The sequence below is a fragment of the Sphaerodactylus townsendi genome, linkage group LG01, assembly GCF_021028975.2.
Source record: "Sphaerodactylus townsendi isolate TG3544 linkage group LG01, MPM_Stown_v2.3, whole genome shotgun sequence".
NCBI lineage: Eukaryota > Metazoa > Chordata > Lepidosauria > Squamata > Sphaerodactylidae > Sphaerodactylus > Sphaerodactylus townsendi.
In genome coordinates this window covers 47,264,433-47,279,849 of record NC_059425.1, presented here as the reverse complement: position 1 = coordinate 47,279,849, position 15,417 = coordinate 47,264,433, and the positions used below count along the sequence as shown (strand labels likewise).

Below are 15,417 nucleotides of genomic sequence, written 5' to 3'. Positions count from 1 at the left end.
GTTTCCTCTTAGGCTCCTCCTTGGGGTGTGACGCGCATGCCTCGTGGACTTCAGTAGGAAGAGAATGATGGGTACCGTGTCTTTGGCCATTATTTAGGGTGAGTAGGGTCGTTTGGCAAAACTATCCGCTGTTCCCTTGGGTTTTAGCGGCACCTGCACAACGAAATAATTTTGGCGCGGGAGGAGGAGTTCTATTTCCCTGTTACTCTGCCTGCCCCCTGCAGCGGTCGAGATGTGTGCTAAAAAAAAGAGGCTTGAATGTGTCTGTATCCTTCCCCACCCCCATACCCGGGAAATAAAGCCCATTGAGATAATCGGGACTGTGTCTGGAGCCAATTAGTTTGTGGTGGGGGTTTTGTTTCTTGCAATTAATGACTATTTTCTGAACACTAAATTGCGAGCAAGCCCTATTGACTACATCGAGTAAGCAAGCAAAAGAACGTGCTGCATGAAAGTGTATTGTTGCTGTAACTCTTGGGTGGTTCCAGACTTCTGAAATGTATATTATGTGCATTTCCCAACAGCAATGTGGTGCTTCCGTGCATTTATGTTTTCCCAGTCTTTTTTATGATCGTTCCCAAGCCTGCTTTGGTGTGCTGTTTGGGGAAGATCATAGCAAAACTGTTGTGGGATCCATGTGGATGGAAAAATCTCTTCCTAGTCCTGCTCATACCTACTATTTTGCCTGGCCCAATCTCCCACAGTGACCAATCCCCACCAGAGAGCTTTAAAAAAAATCTGTGTTTCACATATTGTTATGGTTTTATAAAATTTTGTCTGTCAAGTTCTCTGAATTCTTGGCTCATATTTAAAAAAATTCCAAAAGATGCTTTTTTTGCAGAGACTTTTAAAATTAGATTAAACCCAGGAATTAAGAGAACCTGATAGATTGCTGTGATAATGCTATAATGAGGCATCAATTGCAGATTTAATATTAAGGGGAAAAACAAAAGAGCCACCTGACATGGGGGGCAGGGGGAAGGACTGATTGCTGAAAGTAATTGATGAAAACCTACCAAGTGGAAGATCTATGCATGCTGAACTGTAACAGCAACTGTTGCCATAATGGGGAGTCACACAAATCTGTCCCTGTATCAAAAACAACTCAGCCCTGGTAGTAGGGAGGAATATTAAGCACTTGTGCTGTTCCACATTCTTCTTTCCTTCCTTAATGCTGGGGTTACTTGCCTTGCAGTATATCATAATCGTGCTATTGTACATTTATGTACAAGAGAGCAACCTCTGTGATACCGTCCCACTGTTTCCCATGAATAAGAGATCTCTGAGTCAGAGATACATATTATGGATTTCCTGTTCATGAGTTTAATGCAGTGTGTAAATGGGTGTACTTTCGCTACAAGAACTCTAGCACAGAAAGCTGCCCTCACAAGCTGTTCATATGAAAAACAAGGACTTGCAATAACTCCCAAGATTATGCCATAGAACAGAATGATAACTGTCCCACTCCAGCCTTGACTTGTGCGTTGATTTAATCTGTCCCCTGGGAAAGGGAGCAGTTCTTGCAGATTCTTTAAATGGGTGGTACTTGTCCCAGCAATGCTGGTGTGTCTTGGTGTCCTTTAATTCCCCCCCCCCCTCTCTTTTTCTTTCTATCTTTGGCAGGGAGAAAGAATCGCAAGTAATGGCTGTACGTAGTTTGATCCGGAGTTTTGGGTCCCTACTGCTGTCTTCCAGCCCTTGTGTCTCACAGGTATGGGGACCATATCCCTTTGTTGGCCATATCCTCTTTTCTGGTGTGGTTGTACCTCATTCATTGTATATACTAGGGTATCTTAAAGTAGGGATTCTTGGTAGACTCTTGTTAACTAAATTAGTGTTGTTGTTGTTGTTGTTGTAGTTGTTGTTATTTGCTGTTTGAGGCTTAAATTTAGCTTAGGTCTGCCGGGGCTCAGCTCTGAAATCTGTTTTAGGATTTGGCCAATGGCACATGCATCTATTATAAGCAAGAGTGCCTTTAAGCATGCTAAAAGATAAAAGTAGACCCCTGTACAAGTACTGTGTGATATCACATCATGACACTTGCTCAGCAGAATATGTTTTTGGGGTGGTGCCATCTCCCTTCCCAGTCATCTACACTTTACCCCCAGCAAACAGGGTACTCATTTTCCTAATCTTGGAAGGATGGAAAATTGAATCAAACTTGAGCCGGCTGCCTGAAACCAACTTCCATCAGGATCAAACTCAGGTTGTAAACAGATCTTTGACTGCAGTACTTCACTTACTACTCTGCACCACAAAGTTGTTTTAAAGCACGAACAAAGCACCAAATGCCTTTCCCTACCTGAATACTCACAACCAAGCCCCCACAAGTCTGGAAGTCGAAGATTAAAAAGTTCAGCTTGCAAACTGTGACTTCTGCAAAGGTTTTGGCCCCAGAAACTTCCATTTGATGGTTAAGCACTTGCCTGTGATAACCGCTCAAGAAGGCAGCTTACCATTAATTTATGGTAAAGTAGCTTCCTTCTGGTGTGTGTCTCAGACTTTCCAGAAGTCTACAAGAGACATGTTCTTGTTTGAGAAGAATTGGAAGAGAGATAATAATTGCATGTGGTGAGCCAGGATTTGTGTGTTTTTAAATTTTGACTGCTGCAGGTGCACTGCCTGATCACAGAATGTGGTCAATAGTTTGGAGCAGTAAATAGAACTGAGTGGTAAAACATGGGTGTTTTTGCTTTTCATAGGTTACTGGACCTTCCAAGCTCATCTGCCATGCTTGGCAATTCCATGCATGCCGTGAAATTGGCACATCGACAGTACTGTCCACTTCCGATCCAATGTGGAAATGCCGGATAAAGTACACTGTCAGACCCATTGGCATGAAAAAAACAGGAGGTCGAGATCACACAGGTGTGTTTGCTTAGATGGGACTCCCAAAGGACTTGAGTGAGGTGGTCTTGGAACATTAGAGAAAACTTACTAAATGAAGTCAGTTCAGTGTGACCAGAGAATTTTTCTCAGGGCAAGGGGATGATTTTTTGGAACATTCCACTTTAACATTTTTGTAGTATTTTAAAGGCTTTCCTCATTCATATGTTCAAGTTTATTCCATGTGGTTCTGTTACCTGTTCACACAGCCATGATGGTATTGAGACAAGGGAATTAATATCCTCTGAATTTCTAAGTCCTAGCAAATCCACATGTGGTGGGAGAAGTGAGGTCAGGGATGCGTGAGATGGCATAGAGATGAGGTGTTGGCAAAATCTGTGTGGGATGATGCTGAAAACAAAAAAAGTGGACCTGGGATATAGTTGTAGGGCACATATTGCAGCAGTCTTGGCACGGCAAAGTAGGTACAGGGTTAGTCAGTGGTTTGGATCTCAGCAAATATCTCCAGTGACAGATTTCCATGAGTGGTGTGATTTCACTTTCCCCCTTCCTGTAGCAGTCCCAAATGCCACCTGTGTGCTGGTCCTGGGGGACAAAGGACCCATAGGAATAACATGGAGGTGGAGGCTTGCAGTGAAAGAGTAGAAATCAAAGGTCACATTTGTAGCCACACTCATGTTCTTTTGATTAGAAATTATTTTTCTTTTGTGATTGGCATTCTCAGTTTTTAAAAAAGTTGAATTGACTCATGCTGCACATATATTAAATATTGCATCTATTTTCCAAAATTATGAGCAGTTACAAAGACGTCCCTTTTGTCCAGACTCATACTGCCCCAAAAGTTTTCCAGAATAATTCTTCTAGACTTCTTCTGGGAGACTATTCTCCAAGCATGGTGTAGTCACTGAAGAAGCCTGGAACTATTGCAGAATAATCCCTAGACAAAGGGGGCACTGATAAAACACCTTGCTGGGCAGTAGTTCTCAAAGAACCTTGAATGATGTTATTTCTGTTATAGTTATTTTATTTTAGTGTCTTTTGTGTTAGAAAACTAATAAACATTATGCTCACTACAAGGTCGTATCCGTGTGCATGGAATTGGAGGGGGCCACAAGCAGCGTTACCGGATGATTGATTTCAGAAGGATGCACTATCAAGAAGGGAAAGAGCCTGAATCGTTTGAGGAGAAAGTGATTCAGGTCCGGTATGATCCATGCAGGTGAGCTGTGGTCAAATTTTTCAAAGATTGCTTGAAGGGTGGGGTGGGGGAAATATAACTGGATCAGCTTAGGTTCAGAGGATTTGTACCACATCTTATTTTTCTCCTTTGTAACTGGGAGTAAAGCTTGTAGCATGAGCTGACCACTCTTCATTGGGCTGTCTTGTTGCCCATGGCAGATCAGCTGACATAGCTCTGGTGGCTGGAGAGAATCGGAAGCGTTGGATCATTGCAACAGAAAACATGAAAGCTGGTGACATCATCAAAACTTCAAAGCATATAGGCAGGATGGCAGGTAAAAAAAACCCTTTGCCACAGAGAAGGGGTGGGCAATGAATAGCTTGGATGGAGGATGGATTTTTCAGTTTCCTCAGAGTTGTTGTGGAGATGGTCACTATTTGAGTGTGGTGCAGCCTGTGGGATGGAACTTAGCTAAAGCGTTGACATTTTCTCTCTTGGGGAAGTTCAGCAGAGCCTATGGATACTCAGAATTGAACTGAGCAGTGCTTTGTCCCTTGGAAGACCTTGTGGAGAGTCAGAAGAAGCTGGATCTGCTAGAAAACTCCCTTTTTCTGAGTATTGAGGATAAAGGCGAGCTAGGTACCCTCTGGGAATCAGGGTTGTGCTTAAGCCCTTTTTACCAAACAACCCTGCCCAACTTTAGCCTAAGCTAAGATAGTGGTATGCTGTCAGAATGTTAATTTGGTTCTGCTTTGAGTTTCTATACTTATTTGGGAGATAACACAGTTGTGGGGTTTTTTGACTTCCAGTCTTGGCTAATGAGGGGGATGCATATCCAGTTGGGGCTCTGCCAATAGGAACTTTGATCAACAACGTGGAGAGCCATCCTGGAAAAGGAGCACAATACATTCGAGCAGCAGGTCAGTATTGGATTGAGATCATAAACAGGTTATTAGTCAAACTTGGGCAGATAGAAACCAGACCTCTTTTTTACAATTTAGGGGCAAGTTTTTATTTATTGTTTTTATTTTTACTATTAATGCTCATGGCTGTTCAGTTAACTTGAGTAAAAACTTCTGGATTATGGATGAGAACCAAATGGTAAGTGTGCTGTGGTCTTTTGAAAGACAGTGTTTCTGATGTGCTGAAGCTCATTTGTATGGGGGATATTGGTATACAGAGCCTTAACATCTGGTTAAAATTCTTTCTCTTGGGAAGTATTAAAACTGTGAAAAATTCTTGGCTTGGGAAGTATTAAAACATAGGTTTTAGCCAAGTAAGGGATGAATGAAATTGGAGCATTTCAGTCACATGAGAGGTGTTTGTGCTGGTCCTGTCCATGAAGTACTGCTTCTTAAGGTGGAATGAAAAAAGAGAGGACAGTCCTGAGCTACAGGTTTGGTCTGAAAAGCTTTCAGGAATGTGGTGACATTGTGGTGGAGGAGACCCATTTCACTGGCTGAGGAATAGACCGGGAAAGAACGTAATGATTTCCTCCGCCTGTGTAATTTTTGGATTGAAATTGCAACTGCGATACTTTGATGTCTCCCATGATGCTACCAATAAGCGTGAACTGGATGGAAGATAGAATTTAAGCTGTTGTTGTTTTTCAATGCTGTCGCAGGAACCTGTGGTGTATTGCTAAGAAAGGTGAATGGAACAGCCATAATACAACTACCCTCCAAGAGACAAATGCAGGTATATCATTATGATAAAACATGTTATGAAACCTCAGCTGGGGAAGGGGTGGTGAACCCTTTTTCGGGCAAACGGCAGCAGCTGTTTATCTTGGGGAGGGAGCATGCCTGCATGAGAAGCCTCTAGGCTCCTAATTTGGTGCTGTGGATGGAGTTTATGCAAAATTTTCTTGTAAAATTTCAAAGGAAGTCTTAAAAATAAAGGTATAATGTATGATAAAGAGTGAGAAGTTTTGTTTACAAGACATTGCTCCAATACAGACTGTGCTGCTTATGTTTCTTGTATTGAGCACACATTTTATTTTATTTGTAGTACAGATGCATTAGATTGAGTATTGCATAGTGTTTGTAGAGTTAGAATGAACTTTATCTGATTTTTTAATGTTAAAAATGGTGTTTAGCTGGCTAGAAGCTAGACCAGGGGTAGGGAACCTGCGGCTCTCCAGATGTTCAGGAACTACAATTCCCATCAGCCTCTGTCAGCATGGCCAATTGGCCATGCTGGTAGGGGCTGATGGGAATTGTAGTTCCTGAACATCTGGAGAGCCGCAGGTTCCCTACCTCTGAGCTAGACTGTATTTAGGTTTATACTGTACATATGATGGATGTATTTCTGAACTGGAGATGTATAGCTCTTCAGTACTGTACATAGTTTTTTTGGTTTTTTTGTCATAATAGGCAGGAATGTAATATTTTAGCTTTGGGTGGATTTCACAGAACTCATGAAGAACACATTCCTTTACTTAGTGGCTGTCTTGTGTGCCATAGAGACAATGGGTGGCAATGGGAAGATCAGGGGTAGGGAACCTGCGGCTCTCCAGATGTTCAGGAACTGCAATTCCCATCAGCCTCTGTCAGCATGGCCAATTGGCCATGCTGGTAGGGGCTGATGGGAATTGTAGTTCCTGAACATCTGGAGAGCCGCAGGTTCCCTACCCCTGGGGAAGATTCTTGGCTTTTTATGCCTAATGGAGAAGCTGTTCATGGCGAATTTGTTGCTTTCTGCATTGCAGTGTCTGCAGCCTGCAAATAGGAAAGAGTTGCTATGTGGAATGATGTGGATTATGCACAGGCTTACTATTGTAGTAGCAGAATGGATTATACATAGCAATATAGGTTGCTTTGATCACACTTTTTACCCTTATAGGTGCTGGAGACTTGCATGGTTACAGTGGGACGTGTTTCCAATGTTGATCACAATAAGCGGATCATTGGGAAAGCTGGACGGAACCGGTGGTTAGGAAAGCGTCCACGGAGCGGCCTGTGGCACCGCAAAGGGGGCTGGGCAGGACGAAAGATCAGACCACTCCCACCCATGAAGAACTATGTGAACTTGCCAACAGCAGATGCCCGTGGTTGATTTGGAGCGAACATTCCTCTTGTATCTGTGGCATCCTAGGATATTGTTAATAAAATCTACACTTGATAAAGTAGCGACTCAACTACTGTGTGTTCTTTATATAAGGGCTGAATCTCAGAGTGAACAAGCTTTGGAATGGTCTTCATTTCTTGGAAAACTAAAAGGGAATCCTATGAAGACCAGTGCATGTGTGTGTGTAAAACACTGTCAAGTTGCAGCTAACTTATGGAACCCCTTATGAAGTTTTCAAGATGAAAGATGTGCTGAGGTGGTTTGTCATTGCCTGCCTGTACACAGTGACCCTGAACTTCTTTGGTAGTCTCCCCATCCAAGTACTAACAAGGGCTGCCCTTGTTTAATTTTGTTGATCTGACAAGATAGGCTAGTCTGGACCACACCATTAAGGGCACGTAGGGTTTGGAAAGCTTAACCCATTAAAATAGTAGGCTTAGTCATGCTAAGTTCTGCATTAAATTGCAATGTTGATTGTTTCCCTTAGTCTGCCCAGTAGCTGCCATTTATAGTCATACCACATACTTCCAGCATAATTAACTGGACTGCATTAATGCTACTGGCTTTTGAATGCTATCTGTATTATTGTAGTCTCAACTAGTTAGTTGTTTCTGAGTAATGGAAACAGCTGAACAGTGCCTCCTCCAAGAAAAAAAAGGTACGGTATTTGTAAATCACTTGAGTGTGTGGACATTCCTTTTTTGTATTAAAAATCAAGATGTATTGTGCTAAGACCCTCTTATGTTTTTCTTAAACTGATTACAAGCTGTTCTGATTTTTGAAAGAAAATTGTTTAGTGAACAGGTAAATAATTATTATACAACAATAATTATGTTATATAAATAGACCACCATTATTGGCAAGTGGATTAGCTGGTAGGCGACTCTACTCGAGTATTACAAACAATGAAGACTCTCATTTGCTGTATGCTCAGCTCATCAAGCCATCTACCATAGATTTGGGTTTTCAGAGCAGAATTTCCAGAGAAGAGTCTTTCTCTCTAAGCATGACTGAATACTGACATTTCTCATTTTGGAAAATAATGATGCAGGATACTGCATGTCTTTCAACGAGGGAAGTAGAAACACTAGAGATAGCACCTCTACAGTGAATTAGACGATATACAAAAGTTATCTAGTCAGCATGTTAAGTGGAAAAAGAACTATCCCAGAGTAGAGCGTTGGAAGGTATCTGGACTCAGATTCTTAATTTTCTACACCTGCTATACAGCTTTGAAACTCTTATGTTCAGTCATCTGTCTGAGAAACAGGAATTATTATAAGGCTGTTTTGAGAGAGAAAAATCTCACCTGCCCAGAATCAGGAGCTAACCTGTTCTGGGACAAGAGTGTATTATGTTCTGGAACTGTAGAGAAGCTTGGGTCAGGTTTCTCAGATGGATGACTAAACTGACAAGTAGAAGTCTCAAAGCTGTATAGCTGATTTGAAATCTGAGCCTGGATGTCTTCAAACACACTCTACCATTGGGTCATTCTTTTTCCACTTAGCATGTTGACTAGATAACTTGTGTGTGTCATCTAATGCGCTGTTGAGGTGCTATTTCTAGTGTTTCTAGTTCCCCCGTTGTTAGACAAGCACATGCAGCCATTGCAGCCTCATCAAAATATGAAATGAAATGCAGCCTCATTAAAATATGAGACAACAGTGAAAGGAAGTTTAGAATGGGAGAGAAGGCTGTAGAAGAAAGCACATTCCTTCTATCTGCATCCTTTCTCCTCTGTGTACTGTGTAGATTCTCATTTATGACAGATTTATGACAATACACCAATATTTTCACCCCTTTATTCACTGTACAGTTAATGACAGCTTAGGTGTTGTAAGGATGAAAGCGGGGTGAGTCTGTATATTTTGAAAAAGACTGCACTGGTTAGTTTTAATAATTTTTATTTGTTTGCTTTATTTATAGCCCACCTTTCCCACTGAAATGCAAGACTGATTACATAGTAAAGCAATGCAATCAATATTGTGAGGAGGCTAATAAGCAATGTAATAGGACCAAGATTACAAAAATTGGAAACAAGTATTACACATGATGTTAGCTATACTATTGCTGATATATGTTTATAACAAAATTAAGTAAGGTTTGTCAAACAGTGCAGAAAATAGTATTACAGAAGTAGAAAACAATGCAGCAAGACTAGGATAATACATACAATGAACAAATACACAGTAGTAGTTTACAGTCCTGTTCCCTTTATAAGAATGACTACGTATTAAAAAGTGCAATTATTTCTTACAACTCTTATCAAGTACATTTGAGTATATGAAGCTAACGCTAGTTATGAAAATTACAGAAAATATTTTTTTTAAAAATGAAGGACTCTTAGTGGACTGTGTAATCTGCCTTAAGTCTCAGTGAGAATAACTGGAAGTAGCAGATAAAATGCAGCAAACGATGCCAATCCGAATATACCGATTCTGAACAATTTTTAATAATGTGGACATTTGAACGGTGGACACACGTTCAAGTACACAAAAATGTTATTGTGAAAAGAGCCGAAGACCCTCTCCCCTGCACTGGCAAAGAGGCTTCGCGCTGTCCCCGTCAGGGCGCGGAGGGAACTGAAACACACCAGCCAGCCAGCCAGGCATCCTCTAAGGGGGGGGGGGGGGGAGCGGGTGGAGCGGTGCCGCTATCGCGACCACCAGCTTGCCTTGTGTGGGGACCTGTACTACGTAATTGGACGGACATGCGCAGAAACACGGAAGAGGCGAAGCAATGGCTGGATTAAATAAATACGGGACGTTGCAAAAGGAATGTTTCCAGTTTTCTTGCCAGGCCTGTGAGGCGCACCTCGGGTAGGCCTTGTCCCGCAGCCTTCGACGCTCCCTGCTCTTGTCCCTGCGGCATGGTAAGGCGCTACCGCCGCTCTTTCAGGGCGGAACACCGGCTTTTATTCTTGATATGGATCTCGTGATGCCCGCCCCTTCCGCAGGCCCCGCCTCTTACAACTGGGTTGCTACCCTTGTTGCTAGAGGGGGTTCGTCCCTGCTTTGGTTAAGTGTTGGGGCTGCAATAGGGAGCTGGGTGAAAGCCTTTCTAGAGACAATGACAATTTCTGTTAATTTTACAGAAATAAGTACTGTAAGAGGCTTTGTAGATTAATCATGTCCCAAAGGGCAAAAAAAAGTATGAGGTGGGGAGAGTGGTAATATTTTAATACAACTTTTATATGTCCTTATAGGACATATATATGAATTGTAGGGCGTATAATGAATTGGTGGTTGAGTATTGTCCAGTAGTACACTGTAATGTGATTAATTACTATCCGCTTATGTGTGTGTGAGAGAGAAAGACAGAGACTGAGACTGCAAGTAGAGGAACAGAATGAAATCCTTGTAGTTTCTTCTGGAGGACAGCTAAGGTGACATAAAGTGTTCAAAAACCCCTGCATTGCACCACACTGACTCAGTTTACAGGTTACACTTTTTGCTGCTACCTTGTATTGGCTCTGGAGAGGCAGAAAGTAAGGCTGGCAACTTAGGACCCTGTGACATCATTAAAGAGTCTTGCTTTGGCCTTTGGGCTACCTGGTTCAGACTACTATGGCATTAAACTCTAGCTTTGATGCTGAATATACTTTTAGTATATCTTTACTACAAGCATCAAATTCAGCATCAGAGTGTGTAGTGATAAAGGTACCTGGGAAATCAAGAGTTTCCAAATATCCATGAATTGAATATTGAATCTTTGTTTTGACAGTCCTTAACCTTCAAAACCACTATTCATCAATTTATTTTTTATATTGTGTCTATATATACTATCAAGGGCTTCTAGTTGTCCAAGAATTTAGTTGTGTTCTTTTCCTTCAGTAACAAAGTTATGTTGGCCGGCTCTAAAACTTGCATCCACCATTCTTCAGTTGTAGTTATAGCTGGAGTTTTCAATTTCTGTGCATATTCATGCTGCTGCAGTCACATATAAAAACGAATTTCTGTGTTTTCTTCCCCACCCACTTTCTAAAAATATTTGGTAGACCCTAGGAAAGGAGTTGATGGGTGCCCTGGTGCCCAGAGTAATGCTGTGGCTCTTCTGTAGCCCTGTTCTGGAGCAGGATGTTCTGGCTAACAGTATATTTGTAGAGATTATCGGTGTGCATGTTGTTAGAATTGCCTAAATTAGAAAATGTACATGTCTTTAAATGGGTTGACCCATGTCAGGTTCTTTGAAGGGGCAATGTATACCAGAATGTGCAGAGCTCAGCTTGGTATGGGTGATCCAGTCCATTTTCCAAGTGTTCTCCCTCCTAAGTCAAATGTTGCTTACATGCAATAGATTTTTCAGGTCAGCACTTCTTTATTTTGCCAGAGAGGATTCTCAGCCCTGAGGGTCATTTATACAGTTTTCTGAGGCAAAGTAATTGCAGTGGCTTGACTTGGCTTCTCTGTACATTAGCAGATGTGTATCCTGTCTTGGTAAGTGAGAGGCAAAATGGCAATGTGATAATGAATTTTGAACTCAAGCTGCAGGCCTATCCCGAGGAGTTAATTTGGCAGCACTATGGTCATAGTGGACATACTGAAAACCTGATTCGCTGGAATGTCTTCAGCTTGTAAGATGATGCAAGAAGTAGCACGAATGCCTCTCCTGCATAGAGCAGAATGGAGAATGTCCTGATGTGGATGTCAGCAGATGATGTTTGTGCAAACTGTCCCACACTCCTGGATACCAGGAAGCCCAAAGAGCAGCAGGAAGGGAAGGTATCATCTTATGTCCCACTGGATGAAGCCTCGTTTTTGGAGATGAAGGCTGATGTCACAAACCTGGTGCAGCGGGCTGCTGAGCAGATGATCAGCACCACAGTCCCTCAGCCCTCCATCCTTAATACCATCCATGTGCTCAGTGCCTATGCCAATATTGGCTCACTGACAGGTGTCTTTAAGGAGATGGGTGCCCTGGATCTACTGATGAAGATGCTGTGTAATGAGGAGAAGCAAATCCGCTGCAGTGCTGGCAAGATGCTAAGGGCTTTGGCCTCACATGATGCAGGTGAGACATATCAAAGGGTATGTGGAGTCGTTCATTTTAGGGAAATTCAATGCAGTTCCTATCAAAAACTTCTAATCACCTCCAGTTGTTAGGTAATACCTAAATGTCAGGAGAGAATGCTGCTAGAACACGGCCATACAGCCCGGAAACCACACAGCACCCAAGTGATTCCGGCCGTGAAAGCCTTCGACAATACAATACCTAAATGGTTGGACCACCAATCTAAGCTGAGGTTGACTCTGACATTTCAAAGTCCCTCAAAAGGTAGTATCCCAGAAAAAAGGACAGCTAATAGTTTGACTTTACCATCCTCAAGACCTGTAATCAGGGGCATACCACCCATGGGGACATGGGATATCCTATGTCCCCGGACGTATGCTGTTTCGTCATGTGGGGGGGGGGGGGCGCTGGGTGCCAGCTGGATCTCCATGCCCGGCCTCTCCCATGGTGCGGAGTCCTGGCCAGTGCCCAGTGACTCCTCCCATGCTGGGGCACTGCTTGCTGGCTGAGTTGTTTGCCGCTGCTACAGGCCAACTCCCTCTCCCATCCCCAGGGAGCCCAGGGGAGGGCAGGAGTCAGCCTACCGCTGCAGCACCAATGCAAACTGCCCTCTGCCAAGCCGCACCCCACCCCACCCCCGGCCTCTCTGCAGGGTGGCTCCTGCCCTTCACAGGCCCTGGAGGGAGCAGGAGCCAGCCTACAGGGAGGCCAGGGAGATGGGACTCAGCAGTCCAGGTGGGCGTTGCAGCAGGGCCAGAGCGAGGGGAAACTGCACCCGGGGCACTCGTGCACCCTGCACCCCTGCCACGTCCCCACTCTGGCATGTGTGCAGTGCGATGCGCCCACCCCATTCCCTTGGTGCTACACCACTGCACAGTGGCAGCACCTGTCTGAGCCACACACCCCTGAGTCCTGCCTTCCCCCGGCCTCCCTGCTGGCTCCCATAAGTGGGGCGTGGGGGGGGGGGTGCTGGGAGCCGGTCATGCCACCGGGTGCCATTTAGGCCCAGTATGCCACTGCTTGTAATGGAAAATCTCCGGTACTACTGTAACACAACATCCCTCTGCTCATCGCTTTATAATAATTTAGTAGACTGCAGATTCAGTCGTTAATTCTGATATAAAACTTGATCTGTTCCTAACATACGCTTCCAACATCTGTTCCATGTATAGCTTTGGTGCCTGTTTCATTGACATTTCCAAGCTACCAAGGGGTTCGGGGCTAGGTTTGAATATTATTTCCAGATATTGCCTGACACTGTGTTTGCTTGCAAGGCTGACTACTTCTCCTGTCTCTCTAACATTCCATCAGCTCTCATTGGTTGCATTGGTTAGGTAGAGCCTAACCTGTCCATTCTGGAAAATTCTTCCCTGAATCACCTCAGTTCATGGCCTGATGTGCCACATATTTTCATGCTGTATAAAAAAAATGACTTCCATTCTGTCTTGATTCCCATGCATAAAAGTATGAGTACACATGCACACGAATCTGCCTTAAACTGATAGAGATATTGATCTCATATTGGTCTGTCACGGATTGACTTGTCTGATGTGACCGGCAGTGACTTGTCAGGGTCTCAAGCAGACGTTTTTCACATCATTTACAATTTGGTGCTTTTTAACTGGAGATGATAATGTGCTGGCAACACGGACAGAAGAATCCAAATACAATCACAGCCATGATAACTTGGTCAAAATTAAGTTTATGAAGGACCTTAATAAAGAGTTTAATGTATCGTAACAATTGCTTCACTGGGCTTCAACTACAGACATAAGATAACCTGCAGAGAAACAGCCTGTGAATAATACACTGTGCTGATAGTAAAATGCAACTTATGAGTGCCCCATGCAGGGTTAGGAGGAAAACAGTAACCTTATCAATAAGTGTGTATAATTTCTTAGCTGGGAAACAAGTTCCCTGCAATTCACTTATTACAACTGAGATGAAACCTCTTGCAATTTGAAAGTACCTATCACAGTGCAGTTACAATGGGATGATACCTCTTTGCAATTTGAAAGTACAGACCATAGTGTAATCCTTTTCAAACTTTTAACACTGCATAGCAACACATTTTATGGACAGTACCGCGTAAGTATGAACATTTCAGTGTTTAAACTGGGGACCTCAGATTCTCCCTTTAAATCCATGCCGAAGGGGGTGGATTTAAAAGGAGAATCTGGGGAAACTTGGGGGGTGCCTGCTGTCAGGGGTGCAGTTGTTAAGATAGAAGCACCAAACTTTCCGAGTATCTTTAGGAGACTCTCCTAATGATACCACCCAGGTTTGGTGAAGTTTGGTTCAGGGGGTCCTAAGTTATGGCCTCTCAAATGTGTAGCCCCCATCTTCTATAGCTCCCATTGGAAACAATGTGGGATGGGGCACCCCCTTTGGGAGTCCATAACTTTGGACCCCCTGAACCAAACTTCACCAAACCTGGGTAATATCATCAGAAGAGTCTCCCAAGAAATCCCTGCAAATTTGGTGCTGCTAGCGCCTAAAAATGCGCCCCCTGCAGGCCAAAAACCAAAAAACACTTAAAAATATAAAAAACACCACAAACGGGGGCCGGAGCCTTGGACATGTATTGGGGGGGGGGGGGTTTGAACCCGAGAACCCCCCTCACCTACGTCCAAATAGCTTTGTCGGGGAGGATAAATAACTGGGGATGGCAACAATTGAACCCGGGGCCTTCATGCAAAGCAGGTACTCTGCTACTGAGCCAGTAGAATGGGTAAAGGGAAAGTCTGCATTAATGTTTCTGGTTCTAGGAAGCCGAGCCTATGTTCTCTTGTCCCTGAGCCAGCAGGATGGCATTGAAGAGCGCATGGACTTTGACAGTTGCTATACGCTCCTTGAGCTGTTTGCAGAGACAACATCTTCAGAAGAGCAGTGCATGTCCTTTGAAGGGCTCCATCTTCCTCAGGTATTAACTCGTAACTCTGTAGAGAAGCATGAAATTCATTTTTGAAGAGCTGTAACTAGGTTACAGTATTGCTGTGGAAATGTCAGAAACCACGTTTGTCCATAATGGGCATAAATGTCATTTATTGTTGGGCTCACACTCTTTTTATTTTCTTTCTCTCCTCAAATGGGGTGCTGAGATTTAAATTAATCCCAGTTATTGAGAAAGAAACAAACATCAGGTAAGGCGCCTATGTTCAGACATCACAACAAATTGGAATTAGTTGAGACTTCAGTCTTCAATCTTGGTGCACTGAAAGAGGGGACGGGATTCCCAAAGTTAATCAGGTTTGGGCCCTTCATAAACAAATTCCAGTTTGTTCACCATACCTGATTTTGAAACGGAGAGG

General features: G+C 43.3%; 2 protein-coding genes across 2 annotated transcripts in view; both read left to right on the top strand.

Annotated features, from left to right (window-relative positions):
* On the top strand, positions 1-7,157 carry MRPL2 (mitochondrial ribosomal protein L2). Its single transcript, XM_048482460.1, has 8 exons — positions 1-98; positions 1,624-1,711; positions 2,703-2,868; positions 3,925-4,066; positions 4,246-4,361; positions 4,837-4,947; positions 5,652-5,725; positions 6,872-7,157. Exons 2-8 carry the CDS (start codon positions 1,643-1,645, stop codon positions 7,082-7,084), a joined length of 891 nt encoding a protein of 296 aa, XP_048338417.1. The 5' UTR covers positions 1-98; positions 1,624-1,642; the 3' UTR covers positions 7,085-7,157.
* Positions 7,158-9,812: 2,655 nt separating this feature from the next.
* Positions 9,813-15,417, top strand: part of LOC125425003 (cullin-9-like) — a 30,606-nt gene continuing 25,001 nt past the window's right edge. Inside the window, 3 exon segments of the mRNA XM_048482452.1 lie at positions 9,813-9,968; positions 11,516-12,106; positions 14,875-15,029. Coding sequence (XP_048338409.1) covers positions 11,563-12,106; positions 14,875-15,029 — 699 coding nt within the window. The 5' untranslated portion in view covers positions 9,813-9,968; positions 11,516-11,562.

What these genes read in the sequence shown, in the direction of transcription:
- MRPL2 (XM_048482460.1), top strand. Translation starts at nt 1,643, where the DNA reads ATGGCTGTACGTAGTTTGATCCGGAGTTTTGGGTCCCTACTGCTGTCT. An exon ending in CCAGCCCTTGTGTCTCACAG is followed by an intron (nt 1,712 to 2,702) that starts GTATGGGGACCA and finishes TGCTTTTCATAG; the next exon opens with GTTACTGGACCTTCCAAGCT. An exon ending in GTCCGGTATGATCCATGCAG is followed by an intron (nt 4,067 to 4,245) that starts GTGAGCTGTGGT and finishes TGCCCATGGCAG; the next exon opens with ATCAGCTGACATAGCTCTGG.